The 21,760-nt window shown below is 39.3% G+C and overlaps 1 protein-coding gene across 1 annotated transcript; it reads right to left on the bottom strand.

Moving 5' to 3' along the window:
• Positions 1–800: 800 nt before the first annotated feature.
• LOC310953194 (lactase/phlorizin hydrolase-like) lies at positions 801–12,755 on the bottom strand (the record flags this gene model as incomplete). The annotated part of the gene is made up of 17 exons (XM_083922151.1): positions 801–1,048; positions 1,299–1,535; positions 1,644–1,867; positions 2,604–2,735; positions 2,903–3,009; positions 3,130–3,320; positions 3,985–4,183; positions 4,600–4,890; positions 5,043–5,311; positions 5,552–7,108; positions 7,337–7,985; positions 8,055–8,739; positions 9,168–9,246; positions 11,108–11,201; positions 11,306–11,389; positions 11,536–11,600; positions 12,155–12,755. The coding sequence occupies 17 exons, from the start codon at positions 12,753–12,755 to the stop codon at positions 801–803; spliced, it is 5,712 nt and encodes a 1,903-aa protein (XP_083778277.1).
• Positions 12,756–21,760: the final 9,005 nt, after the last annotated feature.

The following is a 21,760-nucleotide window of genomic DNA, read 5'->3' as shown; positions in this document are numbered from 1 at the left end:
CAGCACTGCACTGACAAACTTGGTGTCACACCCTTGAATCCAATATTTACAGATTATTTCAGTATAGCAGGAAGTAATGGTGGAGATGGTTGTCACTACCTATTACAAATGAAAAGAAATACCGTTCAAAGCTTTCAATTATTTCACCACCTATAATCTCAATGTATTCACATCTATAAAAAAAAAAAAAGAAAATCTTAAAAATAATGCCATTATCTTCAATAAGAAGTTTCAAGATTTGATTTTAGGGGGAAAAGTCTAAATACAACTTTTCTGCACCTATGGCAATCAGCAAATGTTTTATAAAGCTCTAAAAATAAAACTGAGTTCAAGTGACTCCTTAAACCTTAAACAACAGTTATTTTATATTACTGTAAGATTCTTAAAAATAAAAACCTATATTGTGTTTCATTCATCTAGCACCTAAATAGGCAGACATTCATGTAGATATGACTGGGCAATATGATATACATATCTTCAAAACAATATAAAACTATCTCGAATACATATTATTCTACATTGTTTCTATTGCAGTTTCAAAGAAACAGTAAACAAAGTGCATTTGGATGACGCTTTATGCTCTGAAAAAAAGGGTTTGCCTTGTGATTATTGTATATAGACTATTTATTTATTGAACTAACAGAGAACATGCTATATCGTGATATATATTGCTATCAAGATATGAAGATTTTAACCATATTGGCCAGCCCTATGTATCAGCAACCCTGTACGATCTGGACCCAGAAAAGCTGCCAAAAACGACTGGTACTGGAGATTTCACTTTCCTTTCAAAGCCTTCCTCACATTCTGTCCATTTTAACAGATTCCACCGCTGCTCTCTTTAACTTCCTTCTTGTTTTCAGAAGCCGGTGTACAACAAAGATGATAACAATTACACTTACAAGAAGAAATACAAAGATGACATATAGGGCAACTCCTGCATCATCAGGGGAAAGCTCCAAACCCAAGAAGTCCACCATGTTCAGGGGCAGAATAGGGACTGTTGTATGTACCGTGTTCTCTGGTGTGGTCGTGGGGCCACTTGTTGCTGTTGACAGAGAGGGAAATGTAATGATTCATACATGATAACCTTATATTTTGAATTCAGATCAGGTTTAGCATCTGTTTAAAAAATGTGTTATTGTCTTAAATTTATCTGCATGCAACTGCAAGTGTTTCTAGAGTCTCCAAAATTCAGATCTATAGGAAGTGTCCCCTCCTAAATGAAATTCTTTCTTTTAGGAAAATTCTTTCTAAATTACATTGTTTCTGATTCTGTGGATTTAGCATTGTGTTACCATCAGGTTCAGGGTTCAAACAGTCATGGGGCCCGAGGGCCGGGTCTGGGAAGCCATTGCAGGTGATGATTGAGGCGTAGCGAGAAGCTGAGTTTTTAGGGATGCGAGGATAGGTGGGGTTGGAGCGGTTTACATAGAAAAGCCCAAAGCGTTCAGAGTAGCCAGCGGCCCACTCAAAGTTGTCCATCAATGACCAGGCTGTATAACCTCTCAGATCAACTCCATCCAGAACATGGGCTGAAGGACCAGAAGTAACATTTAACATGCATACAAAACTTTTTTTGAAATAGCTAAATAGAAAAATATATCATTTTATGTAAGGTATACAAAATACGCTTATGGTACCTTTCAGGGCCTGGTTAATGTAGGTTTCATAGTAGTGCTTTCTGTGGATGTCATTCAAGTTCACTTCTCCGCGTTCTGAGATGCCATTCTCTGTGACATAGACGGGTGGATTTCCATACTCATCCTTGATAAATTTAAGGATTTTCCTAAATCCAAATGGAGTGATCTTCAGCCAGAAGGAGCCCGACTCAATCCAGGTGCGGTCATGAGTGGTTCCAGTGCCCCTGGAATGGACATTAGCTCAGCATTAGTTAAATATTTAAACTATATTTCGCCTTTATGTGGTCAGTTAAACAAGCATCTACAGAAGCCCTAAGCAAGCTAGGAAAAAAACATCTGATGATCCATTTTTGATCTAAGTCTGATCTAAATTGTTTCCTCTCCTGTGTTTATGACTTAAGAAAAGGTGGGGAAAAAAAGGTTTTGTCAGGATACTTTTTCTAAGTTCCTTTAAAAAAATCATCTGTGAAATAGGTGAGGGAAAAAAGTTTTACCAGGTGACTTTTCTTTTCTTCAGAATCATTTCTATGATTTATTGTTGTACTCAATATGGCCACTAGAGGCTGAAGTGCACCACTATCTCATGTTCTAGCGCAGATTAAAAGTATTATTATAATTATTTACATGACAGTAATGTTACAATAACTTGCTAACACAGTTTATACCTTGTTGTATACAAGGTACCTACATTGAGACATAGAAGCTGACCTGGAAGAAAGCATACATTTCTTTGTATTATTTATTAATTTAGAAAATGGGGTAGTGGTGCGCTTGAGCCTCTTGTGACTGAAATGAGTATTAGAACAACAAACACAACAGAATATATATTTTTTCAAATTATAATTATTAAGTCATGAATGCAGGAGAGAAAATAGTTTTGATCTGACTTGGATGGATTACCAGGATTTTTTTTATCTCACGTCTGCTGTCTAGGTGTCATTTCTTGTAATTCCAACCTACCTGTCACCTTCATAATCCTGTTGATTTCCCAAATCAACTGGATATGAAAGAACTGTGGTGTAATGGTTGAAGCCAAAGTAATCGTGGGTCCCTTTGATCCTCTTGATTTCTTCAAGCGTGAACTCAGGAAGTCTTTATCAGAAACAGAGTCTTTTTCAATACTCAAGCCAGGATTTCTCAATCAACATTAACAATATAATATTCATCTGTTACGTAGAGTGTATCCTTCTTTAAGCAATTACTTTTAGTGTATTGAACCAAATAAACAAAAAAATTTAAAAAATATTTTTTTCATTTACCTTGATTTAGGGAGCCCTGAAGCAAGGCTTCTTTTACGAACAATTGTTTTCATTAAGTCGGGATAATCACCGTTGAAGATGGGATGGGCAAACCAGCCAATGAAGAACTGCAGAAATGATAAAATCCCATCAGAAATTATATTATATGATTATTAAGATGAATTGAACTGAAAGAAAAAATGTGTATTAGGCAGACCCAGTTCTGGTGTCAACATTTACTTGTCTACCTGCAAGTAGCGCTTGGCTGCATCCACATCCTCCTGCTTATGTGGGTTCTTTGGCTCCACCCAATCAGAATTGATGGTAATGGAGATGATGCCCCCCTGTGTTGCACGGTACTTGTCATTGTAGAGGTGCCAGGCCTCAGCATGGGCCTTGATCAGGTTGTGAGCAGCATTATATTGCTTACCCACAATCCCTGAAACATTTGAGGGATTGTTAAGATTGCTGTCATTCCACATCACAGAATGTAAAGTTTTCAAATACAGGACATTTAAAACCAATAGACCTTACATATCATATATTTTTGTGGTTAAAATGTAATCTAAAATTTAAATTTGATTAACTTTGAAAAAGGTTTTCACACATTTATAACTAACAACAGTGTTTGGCTCCAAAATAGGATAAGATTTTTAAAGTTTCAGTTTACCATTTTTAATCTCATCTGTCTAATGGCAATTGCAGACGACAAGACTTTAGCCCTGATTTTCCACTCACTGGCAGATGTTTGAGCTCCCTAACAAAAGCCCAAGATCAGTGGGAAATCAGGGTTGGAGCATCACAGATGGACTACCCAGTGAATTGACAAGTGTCGCTCGAAAACGGCTGTAGACCTAGGTGACGAGTTGGAATGAGAACAGGTTGCAGCTTGTAGTGTTTAAACCTGTGTGTGTTACTGGTCAGTAAGGCAGTGTGAAAACAAGATAGCAAGTTGTATAGTGTCAGCAAGTGAAGTTGATTTCTAAAGCTTTTAAAACATATAGTTATCCAGTGCCGGCCCATACACAAAAGAAAGCTTTGTACACTGTAAGATAAAAATTGTTTAATATGAGAAGTATCTCAAGAGAAAGTTGTTTAATTACCTGGAGCAAAGGTACCATATCCATAGCCAAGATTGGCTACAATGTAGGGTTCATTTAGAGTGATCCAGAACTTCACCCTGCTTCCCAATCGACTGAATAAAACATCAGCATAATCTCTGAATCTCTGGACAATGGTTTCATTCTCCCAGCCCCCCACCTTCTGTAGAGCTAAGGGGAGGTCCCAGTGGTACAGGGTGACCTGAGAAACAGAGGATATTGTGTATTAAAGTACACTGCTTCCACTTTGGGGGCAAACTGTAATTAGTAGTATGTCCAAATGAAGCTTCATGAAGCATTTTATTTATGATCTGAGTCATAATCTCATTATCTGAGTTATTATCTGAGTCCACTAGATGGAGCTCTCTGTCCAACAAAGGGTTGAAAGCACACTGAATTACCATTCATTGAACCCCTTTCTTTAAACCAAGAGTGCCATCTAGTGGGGTCAACAAATACAACTAATGCTTCATGAAGCTTAATTTGGACATCACTAGTATTCAACTATTGCAATTATAATTTTTGGTGACATGTCATTGCTGATGTTTTTAATACTACCACTAGCAGCCATCAAAGTCGAAAATCTAACCATTGGTGGTTGTAAACAAAACTACCTACCTGGGGCTGAATGTTAGCAGCTTTCAAGGCATCCAGCAATCTATCGTAATAGTTTAGTCCAGCTTCATTGATGTGGTTGTTGGTGCCATCAGGAAGCACTCTGGGCCAGGATACAGAGAATCGATAGTGAGTCACCTTCAACATCTTCAGCACCTCCACATCCTTGTCAATCTTGTTGTAACTATCACAAGCAATATCTCCATTGTCACTATTGTCCACTCGCAAAGGGGTATGGGCAAATTTGTCCCAGATACTCAGTCCCTTTTCATGGACCCTCCAGCTCCCTTCAATCTGAAATGAAAGACAAGCTGTATTACAGTAGCCTACCAGTCATGTTCATTCGTCATAGTCATGTTTATCATTCCCTTTGTCAATTAACTGACACTCCACCATGCAAGTGCACTCTGCCATTGTAGAAGTAATAATGTATCAATGTTGCTTACCTGGTAAGCTGCACTGGCAGTACTCCAGTCAAAGGTTTTGGGAAACTGTCCATAAAGCATTTTCTCTTCATCTGGTAATGGGAAACCATTGTCCTTTATGACTTGGTAATAATAGTGAGCAGAGCGTTTGGGTGTCCTTGGCCTGATAGGGTTTGTGAAGTCCACATGGTGCAGCCCAAATCCTACTTTATACCCATTGAGCCACTCAAAGGAATCCATGAGAGATGTTGCTATGTATCCTTTCACCTTCACACCATCAAGATTGTGAGCTGGGAATGTTACGATAGAGATAACATGATTAGTAAAGCAAAAGTTGGCATTTGTGGATAGGTGTTCCACATTTTATACAATATAATTACACAGAATATTGTGACTGGTCCATATGCATATCATCTAAATTTAAAGAAACAACTGAAAGTCAGATATCTACCTAATTTTAGCTTCAACTACATTAAGGGACATAACAAAAAGTATGTTTCAAAACATTGGTGACTGATGTGCGCACTTACCCTTTAAAGCCTCATCAACGTAGGTTTTGTAGTAAAATACTCTGTCGGTGTCATCAACTGTGATCTTAATGTCTGTAGCAACACCATTCTCAGTAATGTAAATCTCTGGATCTCCATACTCAACTTTGATCCAGTTAAGGAGTCTCCTCAAGCCCCACGCTACAGCTCTCTGGTTACTGATGGCAGTAGTTGGTGAATCTCCTTCCTCTGCTTCTGACAAGTCCCGGTCATATTTATAAGATTGAGGGGTAAGCCGAGCAGTAACATGGCTTACGATCTTTGTAGTGTAATGATTTAAACAGAACATGTCAGCAGTTCCCTTGATGAAGCTCTTTTCTTCTTCAGTGAAGGAAGGTAGCCTTGTCTCTGAAAGACCCTGGAGTTCACTTTTGTTTCCAACTTGCCACTTCATTGCATTGGGATAGTCACCATTCTTGAAAATGGGGTGTGCAAACCAACCCAGTTGGAACTGCAGAGCGCGGTCTGCAGCCACCACTTCACGAGGAACATTAACATCTTTAGGTTCAATCCAATCAGCATTGAGGGCAATGGATACTAGACCACCTTGGAAAATGCGATACTTATCATCATATGTATGGTAAGCCTTGGCATGTGCTTTTATAAGGTTGTGTGCAACTCTGTAAGGTGCAGTTCCTGGTTCCTTTTTAACATTTGGTGGGATCTGTCCAAGTCCATATCCTGACCACGCGATAGTATGAGGCTGGTTGAAGGTCATCCAAAATTTCACTCTGTCACCAAAGGTGGCAAAGCAAAAGTCACTAAAGTCATTAAAGATGTTAATCAGGTCTACATTGTCCCAGCCACCAAGGTTTTGCAAAGCTTGAGGGAGTTCCCAGTGGTAGAGTGTCACCATGGGAGTTATGTTATATGCTAAGAGGCCATCGATGAGTCTATTGTAGTAGTCAACACCTTTCTGGTTCAGAGATGTACGCCGACCATCAGGAAAGATCCTGGACCAGGACAGAGAGAATCTGTATGACTTCACCCTCAGAGCTCGCAGCATGTAGAAGTCTTCTTCAAGCCTGTGGTAACTATCACAGGCCACATCTCCATTGGCATTAGCAGGAATACTGCCAGGTCTGTGGGTGAATGTATCCCAGATGTTGGGCCCCTTCCCATCAGCATTCCAGCCACCTTCAATCTGGTATGCCGAAGATGATACACCCCAACTAAAATCTTGTGGGAATGTGCCGTAGTGGTAGAGTTTTCTCTGAAAATTGGTTTGGCTGGAGAATTTCCTCCAAACATCCTTGGCTTGGGATGGCACAGTTGAAGGTGGGATTGAGGTAATTTTATTTGAATGTTTGTGTTTTAGTCCTGGTGCATAAATTACCATTTTTTGGGGAGCAAAACCATTGTTCTTAATAACTTTGGAGTAAAAGTAGGCAGACTGCTTTGGAGTCCTGGGCCTGTCAGGCAGGTCAAAATTGACATGGTGTAATCCAAACCGTTCGCTGTAGCCTTGTGGACCTTCAAAGCTATCCATGAGTGACTGGACTGTAAACCGCTGCACATTTACTCCATCCAAAAGTATAGCTATTGAAGAAATTAAGATATTCAGTCACTAAGACCCATTTACTAACATGACGATGAATGTACTATAAAATAAATGCATATCCAAATATTTACAAGGTGTAAGCTACAACAACATAAACAAGTGCGAAAAATGGCTGCAGTTCATGTTTTGGGCAAAATTCTAGATATATATACAAGTATATTAAATTACAAATGTATTTACATGGGGAACTACTTCCGAAAACATACCTTTTAGGGCCTCATTGATGTAACTCCTCATGTACTCTGTTCTACTGATGTCATTGAGAGTGTCCCCGCTGTACTCAGTAGGCATACCATTCCCAGTAATATGGATAGGCACTTTGGTAACATTCAAGTATTCTGCAGAAATGTAATTTAGAAGCCTCCGGATACCCCAGGGTGTAGAATGGATCCAGTCAGAAGCTGTAGAGGACCATGACGGGTCTACATGTGCCTGGAAGTCGCCCACCGCATGAGGACCTGGAGTGCAGCCACCAACACTGTTGTTGACTAGCCGGGAGGTATAGTGGTTTAATCCCAAAAAGTCAGCTGTGCCATGTATCCTCTGGCTCTCTTCAGCAGTAAAAACGGGAAGTCTTGCAGGCTCAGAGAGGGGACACTCTTTTCTTTTCTCTTCTATCTGAGTCTTGAGTGTTGGAGGATAATCTCCATTTATAAAGATGGGATGTGCAAACCAGCCAAGCATGAACTGCAGGTAGCGATCTGCAGCTGCTATGTCCTCCGGTCTGGAGGGGTCCACAGGTTCAGCCCAGTCAGAGTTCATTGCAATGCCTACTTTCCCTCCTTGTGCTTTCCTGTACTTGTCATTATAGACATGCCAGGCCTCAGCATGGGACTTGAGCATATTGTGAGTGGCCTGCAAAGATAAAAGGCAGGGTTAGGTAAATGTATAAGAAAGACAATGAAACAGGACCATTGCTCTCACCTGATAGGAGGCAACCACATAGTCTTTTACTCCAGGGGGGTGCTCACCAGTGCCATACCCAGCATGGCTCACCACCCAGGGGCTACTGAATGTATTCCAGGTCTTGACCCTTTCTCCAAACCTGTTAAAGCAAAAGTCTGCGTAGTCCTTGAAAACTTCAACAATTGAATCATTGGTCCATCCACCATAGTCCTGGAGTGCCTGGGGCAGATCCCAGTGGTAGAGAGTGACAACAGGTTGTATGCCAGACTCAATGAGAGCATTGATCAGCTTGTCATAGTAGAGAATCCCTGTCTCTAATTGGCTGTCCCGGTGGCCTGAGGGGAAAATACGGGCCCAGGAGATGGAAAACTGGTAGGTGTTGACATGAAGACCTCGCAGGAGGTAGACATCATAATCCACCTTGTGGTAACTGTCACAAGCTAGATCAGCTGTCTGATTCTCAAAGGCTAGGCCGTCATGGCCAAAACGGTCCCAAATGGTCTCTCCCTTACCATCTTCTACCCAGCCTCCTTCAACCTTGAAGGACTCACTGGAGGTGGCCCATTGGAAATCATCAGGAAAGGATTCATTCAAGAAGGTATCTCGCTTGGATGTGGTCATGCTGGCAAAATTGCTCCAGGTTTTGCAGTAAGTCGTTGAACATGATGATGTTTGAGGATCGCTGCTGCCACTTTGTGAATGTCTAAAGATAAAAGAAAAGATATAAGATGCAAAGTTAGGTGGTAATACTTGACGGGAAATCCAAGAAAACATTTTTTTGTATAGTCTAGGATTAGTGCAAGTGCAAAAACTGTTTACAGGTGCAACTAAGCAGTCAGACGAGAATTCTGTCTTCACACTTTGTTGTATTAGTGCAGCGGTTTACTTTGCATACATTTTGATGGTTTACACATTGTGGAAAGTATGCCTACTGTTTTCTTAATTGGTCTCCTGAATACACTGGTTTGGCTAAATCTTTAGATGACTGTCCCCGGTGCTTATGGTCTGTTGTATGCTTCATAAATACAGTATGTGATGCCAAGCATGTACAGACACGTGAGTTTTCACAGAGAAGGGGTGAGATATTGCATCTCCAATATAATCCTTCATTGTATGTGAGCAATGTAATACCTTTTTAGGATTTTGTCAGCTGGATGTAACATATCGACCATGTCAAATCCAAGAACATTTTGGTTTCCATTCCTCAGCACTGTAAAAGTACAAGAATGTATCATGTAATACGTGTATCCTTCATTATAATATTATATTACAAACCCCAATTCCAATTAAGGAAATAAAATGTTAAGAAAACAGAATACAATGATTTGCAAATCCTTTTCAACTTATATTCAATATAATACAATACAAAGACAAGATATTTAATGTTCAAACTGATTTTTGTCAATATTCACTAATTTTGAATTTGATGCCTGCAACACGTTCCTAAAGCTGGGACAGGGGCAACAAAAGACTGGGAAAGTTGAGGAATGCTCAGAAAACACCTGTTTGGAACATTCCACAGATGAACAGGCAAATTGGAAACAGGTGAGTGTAATGATTGGGTATAAAAGGAGCATCCCTGAAAGGCTCAGTTGTTCACAAGCGAAGGTTCACCACTTTGTGAACAACGGCGTGAGCAAATAGTCCAACAGTTTAAGAACAACGTTTCTCACCATACAATTGCAAGGAATTTACATAGCATTTAATCATCTACAGTCCATAACATCATCAAAATATTCAGAGAATCTGGAGAAATCTGAAAACCAACATTGGATGCCTGTGACCTTCAATCCCTCAGGTGGCACTGCATTGAAAACCGACATCATTCTGTAAAGGATATTACCACATGGGCTCAGGAAACTCTTTGGAAAACCATTGTCAGTTCACGCACTTCAAAGCTTCATCTATAAAAGTGCAAATTAAAACTCTACCATGCAAAGTGAAAGCCGTAAATCAACAACACCCAGAAACACTGTCAGCTTTTCTGGGCCCAAGCTCATCTGAGATGGACTGATGCAAAGTGGAAAAGTGTGCTGTGGTCTGACAAGTCTACATTTCATATTGTTTTTGGAAATCATGGACGTGTTGTCCTCCAAGAGGAAAAGACCATCAAGCAATTTATTAGTGCAAAGCCAGCATCTGTGATGGTGTGTTAGTGCCCATGGCATCATGAGTAACTTGCACATCTGTGAAGGCACCATCTATGCTGAAAGTTACATACAGGTTTTGGAGCAACATCTGCTGCCATCCAAGCAACGTCTTTTTCAGGGATGTCACTGCTTATTTCAGAAAGAAGACACATTCTGCACGTTACAAGTACATGGCTTTGTAGTAAAAGAGTGCGGGTACTAGACTGGCCTGCCTGCAGTCCAGACATGTCTCCCATTGAAAATGTGTGGCGCGTTATGAAGCCCAAAATATGACAATGGAGACCCCGAACTGTTGAGCAACTGAAGTCGTACATCAAGCAAGAATGGGAAAGAATTCCACCTACAAAGCTTCAACAATTAGTGTCCTCAGTTCCCAAACGCTTATTGAGTGTTGTTTAAAGGAAAGGTGATGTAACACAGTGATAAACAGGCCCCTGTCCCAGCTTTTTTGGAACGTGTTGCATCAAATTCAAATTGAGTAAATTTTTGCCAAAAAAAAATAAAGTTTATCATTTTTAACATTAAATATCTTGTCTTTGTTGTGTATTCCATTGTATATAGTTTTAAAAGGATTTGTAAATCATTGTGTTCTGTTTTTTTACAAAAAGTCCAAACTAGGGTAGAATCCTTGGACCTGGGATGTTATTTTTCATGCAGTCTATCTCAGGTATTAAATAAATAACTGAATATGATTACATAGCATTACACATAATCACAATAAATATATAAGATAAGATAAGATATTCCTTTATTAGTCCCACAAAGGGGAAATTTCTTATTTACAGCATACTTTATACTCAAGTATTGATCTGTTATACAATTTTGTTTCTAACTAAAAATAAATATTTATAATATCTAGTAAGCAAACAATAGTATCGCACTTCTCCAAGATTGTGACTCTTGATTGACCATACAGATTACCTTTTAAGATTTTGGCATCTGCCAGGAACGCATAAGGATAGCAGTCGATAAGGTTCACCTCATAAAACAGAATGCCTTTTTCTCCCCACTTTTCCTACAAAAATATTGATTTTAATACAAGGGCATGTAACAGAATTCCCAGAATAAGACAATAAAGGCTGACAATTTATTATCTATAAAGCTCTATACTGTACATACCAAAACACGTTTTAGTTTCTCTGCCAGGTTTTGCTCTGCAGTGCAGTCATATTGAATTTTAAGGGAGAGGAAATCTGAATATTTCTGAAAAAGAGAAACATCTGTTAGTGGAGTAAATAAAATTATTTATTTTTTTATCACACAGCTTTATGTATTTTTGTCTGGACATTCTAACATTGAATTGCATTTATTCTTAAATGATGTGTGCATGTGTGACTTTGTGCTCTCACCAGTAGTTGATTGTCAGCAATGATTTGGACTTTACTGGCCTTTACCCCAACTGATACTCCTCCATCTGAAACACACAACATGTTTTTCTACACTTTTCCTCCCCTGTTAGACAGAGAAACCATATTCTCCTTTCCCCTGCATTACACCATTCTCTTATCATGACCTTTGGTGTGGTAAACAGATATGGTAACCATTATCTCATCAAGCACTGTCGTAATAACTGTGAATCTAATAAAGCTGGACAACTAAAACAGAAGATAAGAAAGAGCATTTACAAAATATGGTTAAAAGCCAAAGACTTGAAGCAGAGGAAGCAAGCACAAGAAGCCCTATTCTCAATGTGTCATCCATATAACATGGAAAAGTATCTATCTTCCTAAAATCTTTGGGATATGCGTATAAATGTTGTGCAAGACATCTGATGTGCTGTTTAATTTTTATTTAAAGCATGACTAAGGATACAATATGTCAAAAAGGTGCATATTTGCAAAATAATTGACCAGATATATCTCTTGTTTCTAAAAATGTAAACAATGATTAACATATTCCTAAACATTTTATACAATACATTGTTCTTCAGCTCTCTACATGCAATGCAATAACATGTCGATCTCCTACCTCCCCCAGGAAACAGCTGGTGGTAACGGCAGTACACACTGGTGTGTGTATCAAGAGCGTTTCGTAGCTCAGCATCCCTTAGCTCTTCCAAGCTGCTCAGTGTAACCCAAAAGTCTGCCAGCTCCCCAAACTCTCCAAACACAAACTCTGCATACTGCTGAAACATCTCTCTCAACTCCTGGTTCTCCCAGCCTCCATACCTTGATCTCAGGGAGTCTGGCACTGTGGATCCATGGAGGATGACCAGAGGCTGAAGGCCCACCTCCAGCAGCTGTTTCAGCAGGGTCTGGTAACAGGTGACCACAGCCTGCTGCGGCTGGCTGGGGAGGCCTGTAGGGAGGAGTTGAGTCCATGATAACGGCACTTTGAAGTGAGTTACGCCTCTGCTCTGGAGGTACTCAAAGTACTGTCTAGAGCCTGGAGGTATGGGATGACTGCAGTCAAATGTGTCCAACACAGATTTGCCATTCAGGCCTTTCACCTGTTCGAGGGTCATGGGACCTGCGAGAAACATGGCCTGATGTTGATCATCATGTTTCTGGTATGTGCAGCCATACACAGCGATCAAACCCAGAGAGAGAAGTTTCCCCAGTAACGACATATTGTCTGAGTGTGGGAAACTGAACGAGCCATTGGATGGCTAACCTTTTATAGCAGTGCTGTTTACAAGCTTGAACTTTCAGTCAGGCCAGAGTTCCATAACTGACATTACAGTGGGCTGGGGTCACCACTGCTGTGACACTTTATGACATGTTTGGTAAGAGTGGGCACAGCCTTGAATGATAAAATACAAAGGCAGAAGAGATTTATGATGAAAAGGTAAAAAAACTCGGAGTGGAGGTCAAGGAGAAAATTAGAAAACTATTGGTTATTACTATCCACATATATGTGTGTTCATTTGTATTTGACGTAAATTGTTAAACCACTGTCGCTAGTTAAACCAAGCATAGTACACTTTAATGTGTCATGTCACGGTGTGGTATACTAATCCTGTTCATTTTCATATTGCTAAAATTTTGAATACGTTATTGTGATCGTGTCTGACGTGGGTTGTTGAGGGAGGGCAGGATTCATGTTGGGGTTTTCACCTTAAAGCAGACACACTGCACAACTGTTATACTCTTTCATGTGTACTCGTCTGCATAACTCAATAAAAAAAAATTGGATTATTTTTTTTTGATTACACCACAACATTTCATGATGGTCAAATTCAACATACAGTAACTATGGACTACGTAGAACTATATAGAACATTACAATAACATACTTATAGACACTGGGTAGATTGGATTGTACATATCAGCATTGAGATAGTTGCTTGTGAGTTGAATAATTGATCAATTTGATTTCATTGTTCGAATTATGGAGGAGTGAAGGAGTAGGACCATATAAGGGAAAGCTTCTTCCTACTCCTATTTGGATATGTAGTATTTATTTAGAGTTTGCTATATGATTACTGTTCATATTTTTTGTAACAATTTGTTACATGCATAAAATAAATGAAATAAATAAAATGACAAAAATAACAATATTTTTTTTTATTAGTGTGAGTATGTCTGGATGCAATACAGACATGACTGTATAAAAAAACATCAGTGAATGTGTACCAGCTGTGACATCCCATTTGTTTTTTATATCCTCCATGCCGAGGGGACCAGGGAAAACATAAAGATATTACTAAAATTATAATGCAGAATTACTGCAAAATAGAAAGGCTCACTGCTCTGTAAGTGCCAGTTTAAGATCATTTTCTATTGGTAAACTTAACTTTGTCCACAAGCCTTGAGTGAATTGCATTGATAGAAAAGAAAAACTACTTTTTGGGTTCCTCAAAAAGTTCCTCCTGAGTTCATCCTGAGTTTTGAAAACACATAGCAGTAATTGATATAAAAAGGATATCACTTCAAGATATCACACAAGATATAAAAGCATCAGTATTGTTTTGTAGCTAAAAAGTACGGTTGTTGTTTTTCTTCACATCCTTGCCACTGTGAGCATGTTTGGAAGTAATTACATTTAGTCAGTCTGTTTAACTTTTACTCATCGTTGTACCTTCAATGACAAACAAAGTAGCATTGATGCTTCCTTGTACAGGAACAAGTACCTTTTTGTACTTGGTTGTCTTTATTTATAGACTTGGAAACAAAATGTGTAGACGGACTCCACATGATGCCTGCTTTGTGTTGAGGCAATAAAATGTGTTAAGCTCCATCTGCACAACTGTCAAAATATTTCTGTTGCTTTGACAAACGCAACACCGTCACTTCTTTCAGTTGTCAGACAGGACAACACAAATGTCAAAATATTTCTGTTGCTTTGACAAACGCAACACCGTCACTTCTTTCAGTTGTCAGACAGGACAACACATTGGAGGCTTCATCAGATCAGAAACAAGAGACACCTTTAACGTATCTGACACGGGGAGAGCGGAGGTAATCGCACGCACAGGTCCGGTCCTCACAAACCTCTCCAAAGGCTCCATTCTCCCTCGTGTCCTTTTATTGAAGTTTCACATGCATAATTATAAGTACATGAATAATAATTACTTTCTTACGTACAGATACTATTTTCCACACAAGAATGTCTACAAGGTCACAGTTGCTTTTGCTCCCACAGTTCTCTTCTAGGGAGGGAACACGTTATCAAAACTTTCCCCAGATGTAGGAAATATAATTGGTTTAGACCTGCAGGCACATACTTTGCAACAAACACTATAAAAGAACACTTAGTATTATATGCATGAAAAGAACATTTCTGATAATATTTTATACATTTCTTTAACATTTCCCTCCTGTTTATCAGAATTGTTATTATTCATTCTCATATCAGACACATACCATTCTCTTGGCAGAGCTTTCAGTACAGTCGTCAGGTTCGAAAATAACATTTCTTTACACTCAGAGGTAATCAGTTTAGACAATATATTTTATGTCAGCCAGTGCACACTCCTCACAGCCATCACAGTATAAATGTGTGTCTGCTGTGGTGGATCCTTCGTTATGTGCATGTGCAGTTATCAGGGCCAGGCTCTCGGCCGTGGTTCTGCTTATCATCTTGGACATCAGGGATTGTAGACAAGGCACGATGCACGTGATGAATACACAGCATAGGAGGAGAATCACAGTTATGGGTGTCAGAAACTTCAGCAGAATCTCACACCAGGCCCCTCCAGTAAGCCATGCCCTTTCCCGCCAATGAGGTTACGATAATAATCACCTCTAGGATGTCGTATGCGGAGTGTACATGGCTCAACAATAGGTGTCCATATGCTATGATTACGGAACAAGTGTTTGCATGTCGTCAATGATTTATTGAGAACCTGAAGTGACCAAGTACCTTCTGCTGTGAGAATGATGTAATCATTACAGTATATCAAAATCTTACCATGACCCTGCTCGCTGTCTTGATAACATTTTCCTACGTAATCTGAGATTTACAGACCTCGTCATACCAGTACTGTTACGGAGAAGAAATGAATCATCACAATCATCAATCACAGTTTTTACCACTGGAACCATTTCTTCATCCTTCGGGTCTTGAAGTGTTGTCCACATCCACGGGGCGAGGGCAGCAAAGATCATCAGTGCGACCATCGTTGCACCTGCAGTCCAGGAGGCCAGCCATCTTTTCTGGTATTTTGACATGGTTTCACACTTATGCTCTCGTTCCACTAACCTGAGAGGATCGTTGATTTCTTCACTGACGTTGAGACGAATGGACCTAGGCGTTTCCAAACCCCTTTGTAGTCAGACTTCCCCTACTCAGCGGTTGGAACGAGATCACTAAGTGTCCTCACTTTGCAATGTGAGAGATGAAACCAGCTGGACCTCTCAGCGATCTTCACAGCAGTGGGCGTGGAGAGAATAACTTGGAATGGCCCCTCCCACCTTGGACTGGACCAGCACTTCCGCTTTATCACTTTCACGAACACGTGGTCACCAGGCGTCACAGTTTTGTCCTCCTGGGGGCATATAGGAAAATCAGGCAGATTATTGGTTTCTTTACATTTTCTATGGCTCAGCGCCTGTCTCATATAGTCTGCCAATGTCTTCTCAGAGTCAGGCTCGTCTTTTATTTTTAAATGTCAGTCAGGTAAATAATATGGTCTACCATACAGTGTTTCAAAAGGAGTCAATTTACATCCGCCTGTAGGCATAATGTGTAAACTTAGTTGTACTAAATCAACACATTCAGGCCATGGTCTTCCAGTTTCGTTCATGCATTTGGTTAGCTTATTTTTAATTGTGCCATTGAACCTCTCAACAAGTCCAGCTGAGGCCGGGTGATAAGCACTATGGTATTTTAAGTCTATTTTTAGGTTTTTTTCCTATTTTATTTATTGTGTCGTTTACAAAATGTGAGCCATTATCTGATCGTATTCTTTTTGGTATCCCAAAGGTTGGGACAATTCTTTTACATATAGCTTTTGCTACTGTGATTGCATCAGGGTTAGCACATGGAAACATTTCTACCCATTTGGAAAAGGCATCTATTATAACTAAACAGTATTCTACACCTTTGCTTTTGTTAGTTTAATGAAATCCATATGTATTTCTTCAAAAGAATATTCTGGTTTTGGAAATGCACCTCGTTTTGGACGTTGTTGTCCTTGTGGGTTATGTTTAATGCATGTTAAACATTGATTACAAAAATGTTTTGAATATGTATTAAACCCATAAGTAGTATAGTAGCTGTTCACTAAGTCTATCATCCCCCCGTTTGAGGCATGGCAACGCCCATGGCTCATTATTGAAGCCCATTTGAACAGCAATCGAGGTAACCAGGGTTTACCATCGGGTCCAATATAAATATCATTTATTTTTGTAGCTCCTTTTTTTTTTTTTCCACATTGATTTCTCTGTTTGTGGTGCTTGTTGTTGTCTTTGTCGTAATATGTCACACGTCACTGGTGTATTTTGAGATGTTGAAACATGCAAGACAGGATGTGCGGCTAATTTAGCTTCTTTGTCTGCCATTGCATTGCCGATTGAAACCATATCTTTTCTTCTAGTGTGGGCATCACACTTGCACACTGCAATAGATTTAGGTAACATTATAGCTTTTAAAAGTTCTTGTAATAACTTGTCATGTGTTATTGGTTTTCCTGTTGACGTTTTAAAACCTCTAAGTTTCCACTGTTGGCAGAATAGATGTACTGCGCCATATGCAAATTGGCTATCTGTGTAAATTGTTACATCCTTATTTTGAAATAATTTACATGCTTCAGTTAATGCTACTATTTCAGCGGCCTGTGCCGATAAATTAGATGGTAATTTTCCTGTTTTTAGGCATTTATCTACAGTTGTTACAGCGTAGCCTACACAATTTTGTCCTTGTGCATTCTTACGTGCAGAACCATCAACAAATACTATATGGCCATGTGTCAAAGGTGTGTCTAATAAATCAGGACGTTGTTTGTACACTAACTGTGTTTCATGCAGACAATCATGTATAGTGCCATCCGTTGATACTGGTATCAGCGTGGCTGGATTTAGTGTTGTACTTCTTTCTATATTCAGATGTGGTTGCGACAAAAGTGTAGTCATGCATGACAGATGTCTGGCAGGTGATAAAAAGGTCATTTTTGTTTGTAATAACAGTGCTGCTACTGCATGTGGCACTTGTAGTGTTATTGGGTGAAATAATACTACTTCCGCAGAGGCCTGTACAGCCATTGCTGCTGCGATCACAGCCTGAACACAGGGCGGGGATGCTCTAGCCACTGGGTCCAGTTGTGTTGAATAGTAGGCTAAGGGTTTTTGTTTTTGCCCATGTATTTGTAATAACACTGACGTCATAAATCCATTTTTACAGTCTACAGTTTGGATAAAATGTTTATCATAGTTTGGTAAGGCAAGTACCGTCGTTCCTGCCAGCATTTGTTTTATGTTACAAAATGCTTTTTCTGCCGTTTCTGTCCAAATTATTTTTTCTGTTAGTGCCATAGGTGTAGAGTAAATGAGATCAAGCAGAGGTCTTGTTACTTCTGCGTAATCCATTACCCACGCTCGGCAGTAGTTGCAAAGTCCTAAAAAGGACATCATGTGTCTTTTTGTTATTGGTCTTGGTGCAGACAAAATGGCTGTTTTTCTTTCTTGATTTACTGTTTTGCCATTTTGGGTCAACGTGTGACCTAGGTATTTTACTTCTTCTTTCCACAATTGTAATTTACTTTTACTTACTTTGTTGCCAGTTTTAGCAAGAAATTTGAGTAAAGCTAACGTGTCTTCTTTACAATCCTCTTTTGTTGTGGAGTTAATTATGATATCATCTACATATGAGAGGATTTGGCTCCCTCTAGGGGGGTTGAAGTCTGCTAGACAATTGGCAATTGCTTCAGCGAAAATTGTGGGACTTTCGCAATAGCCTTGTGCTAGTCTTGTGAATGTATATCGTTTATTCTTAAACGTAAATGCGAACCAATGTTGGCTATCTTTATGTATTGGAATCGACCAGAACGCATTGCTTAAGTCTATGACTGAGAAATACTTTGCATTAGGATCCATAGAATTAAGCAATGTGTGTGGATTGGGGACATTTGGTGCCCTTTGTTGTACTGCAGCATTAATTGCTCTTAAGTCCTGTATCATGCGCCAAGAAATTGATGGCGCAGCTTTTCGGATAGGAAAAATAGGTGTATTACAGGGTGAATCTGGGCACGGAATTATAATTCCTGCTTTCTTTAGATCTTCAATTACTGGCTCAATGCCTTCTTCTGCATCAGGTTTTAAGGGATATTGTTTAACTTTCGGCCTATATTCTGTTTTTCCTTTAATTACTACTGGTGGGACGCCTTTCATTAATCCTACATCAGATGGACCTTCAGACCATAATTCTTTGGGTAATGAAGCCAGACTTTGTTCTTCTTCTGTTGTAAGAGATAACAGATTTGCTTCTCATGTGTTTGACTCGTCCAACTGGACGTTTGGAGTGGTTGTGACCACCCACTGTAGTTTTTGGCGATAATATTGCGTATCCTTATTGTATTGAACTTTAGGATCGATTGTATTTGTCCAGCTGTGAGCTGCTTTTACTCGTCTTGCTTCATTATCCAAATCTTTCCATGTTTGCTTTGAGGATTTAGTCAAAGAAACATGTGGTGTGCGTCCACCCTGCATTAAATATAATGCATCATTTGTTATATCTACTGTACAGAAAGAGGTTGAGTCTTTATAAAGGGATGAAAAGGGTACAATGTATTATATTATTAAAATATTTATTGTATTACAAGTTCTTTGAAACTTTATGTTTAAAAATGCAAATGAGGCATTAAGGTATAAAATATAAAGTATTATTTTTCTTACATTTCCAGAACAGAAAAGTGAACATTTGATAAAACCAAGTTCAACGTTCTTGTTTAATTTTGACATATTTATAATATAGAGATATATTTACAGAAATCACTTTTAACCATAAATCAGAAAATACTGTTAGTTTTGTTTTCTGCATGTTTTTATGAATCAAATGTACAAACCAGGCTGAGATCACCATGAAACTTCCCCCGTTCTTTACTGACGTTAACCCCCCTGTTGCCCTCAAATTTTACTAACACTGTTAGTATTAAGTGAATTTAAACATCCAGAAAACGACCAGAATCAAAATTTGTATGTCAGGTTTTCTGCATGTATTTGATGATTACCTAAATAGCATTTTGAATTAAACCCAAATCCCCAAACATTATACATCCAGAATACCTTTAGACCCAGTTTGATTCCTGTTGAATGACATCAGCTGACAGGAAGTTAACGAGGACCAAGGCTGTTGTCTAGATTGATCTTAAATTTGATCGAGGGATATGTTTGTATATTAAGTACTATTTTGTATTATTTATAATATATGTCCCCATAAAATTAAGCTTATTTTTTATAATCGTATGTTTTATCTAATGTTAACTTTTGATGAATTAAGGAGAAATCTACAGCCACAAACGGACAAAGTGAAGTCAAATTAAATGTTTTCTTAAGCTAAAAAGCAACTTATTCATTTATTTGTTTGGCAGCTTCTGTCCTCCGTACTGTGCGTCTGTGCACTGCTTTAATGGTATTTCTATCTATTTATTTATCTATTAGTTATCTGCAGGTAGTCCTGCAGGCACCTATGTCACATAAAAAGGTAATAAGTTTACCGTTCACATACAAAATGACCTCTTGTTTTATACTATGCATAAAGATCAGTTTAGCAGTTAGTTTAACAGCACTTCCCCTGTCCCTGTCTGTTTCGCTCTATCTGAAACCTCCTCTACCCCTTTTTGGTAGTAAATCAACTCTTCCTATCCTGAAAGAATGTACTTTACATAATCCCTGCACTACGACCTTTGGCTTTGCAGCAACCATTGGCTTTGCAGCAGCTCCTTTTTCTTCACTTTTCTCATCCCTATGTCTCTCCTGTCTTCCCGTCACTGGCCCTGTCTCTTCATCCTCCGTCATATAAACCAGCACCTCTTTTGCTTTAGCTTTCTCTACACTTACAAGTATCTGTCTTTTACTTTTTATTTTAATTGCATCTTACTACAACATGAAATGTTTTATTCAATTGCATCACATTACTGAGTGATCCAGGACTCAGGGAAATTTCTCAAGGACCACAGATAATTCCCACTGTGTCAAGCTTCTACAAAGAACTTATTGTTCCTTGCGGACACAGTCTGGGGGTTCTATCCCAGGAATAAATCTGCGTTTTAGATCCCTAGTCCCTTCACCTAATGTCCTTAATGCAATTTAATCTATTACAGCAAGCAAATAGGCTTTCTGTTTACACCGTTAGGTTTCGGGCCCAAATACTGCCGAACAGACCAAATTCCTTTTCATACAACAATTATTCACGCACACACATACACTCTTTGCAGATCTGCAATCAGACACACTTTTAAAGACGTCTTTCTGTGGAGCCGTAATGCTCCCTAGTCTCTTTAAATCTCTGACCTTTTCGTGATGAAAGTCTCCCCTCCACTGGCTCGGATCTCGTCTGCTGCGTCAAAAGGATGGATGAGGGGTTTTTCCGTCTGGCCACGTTGAAAAGTGGTCTTTGTCCAGCGGCAGGTTTTTCCGCCAGACTTTGCTGTGCACAGTCTTTGCAGACGTCCCGTCAGTCACCCTTTTTTCTGCAGTGTTGAGATCCGGCTCGAAGGACCAAAAATGTAAAAATATTTCTGTTGCTTTGACAAACGCAACACCGTCACTTCTTTCAGTTGTCAGACAGGACAACACAAATGTCAAAATATTTCTGTTGCTTTGACAAACGCAACACCGTCACTTCTTTCAGTTGTCAGACAGGACAACACATTGGAGGCTTCATCAGATCAGAAACAAGAGACACCTTTAACGTATCTGACACGGGGAGAGCGGAGGTAATCGCACGCACAGGTCCGGTCCTCACAAACCTCTCCAAAGGCTCCATTCTCCCTCGTGTCCTTTTATTGAAGTTTCACATGCATAATTATAAGTACATGAATAATAATTACTTTCTTACGTACAGATACTATTTTCCACACAAGAATGTCTACAAGGTCACAGTTGCTTTTGCTCCCACAGTTCTCTTCTAGGGAGGGAACACGTTATCAAAACTTTCCCCAGATGTAGGAAATATAATTGGTTTAGACCTGCAGGC

The sequence above is a fragment of the Echiichthys vipera genome (assembly GCF_963691815.1).
Source record: "Echiichthys vipera genome assembly, chromosome: 10".
Classification (NCBI taxonomy): Eukaryota; Metazoa; Chordata; class Actinopteri; order Perciformes; family Trachinidae; genus Echiichthys; species Echiichthys vipera.
This window is presented reverse-complemented; position numbering and strand designations above follow the sequence as displayed.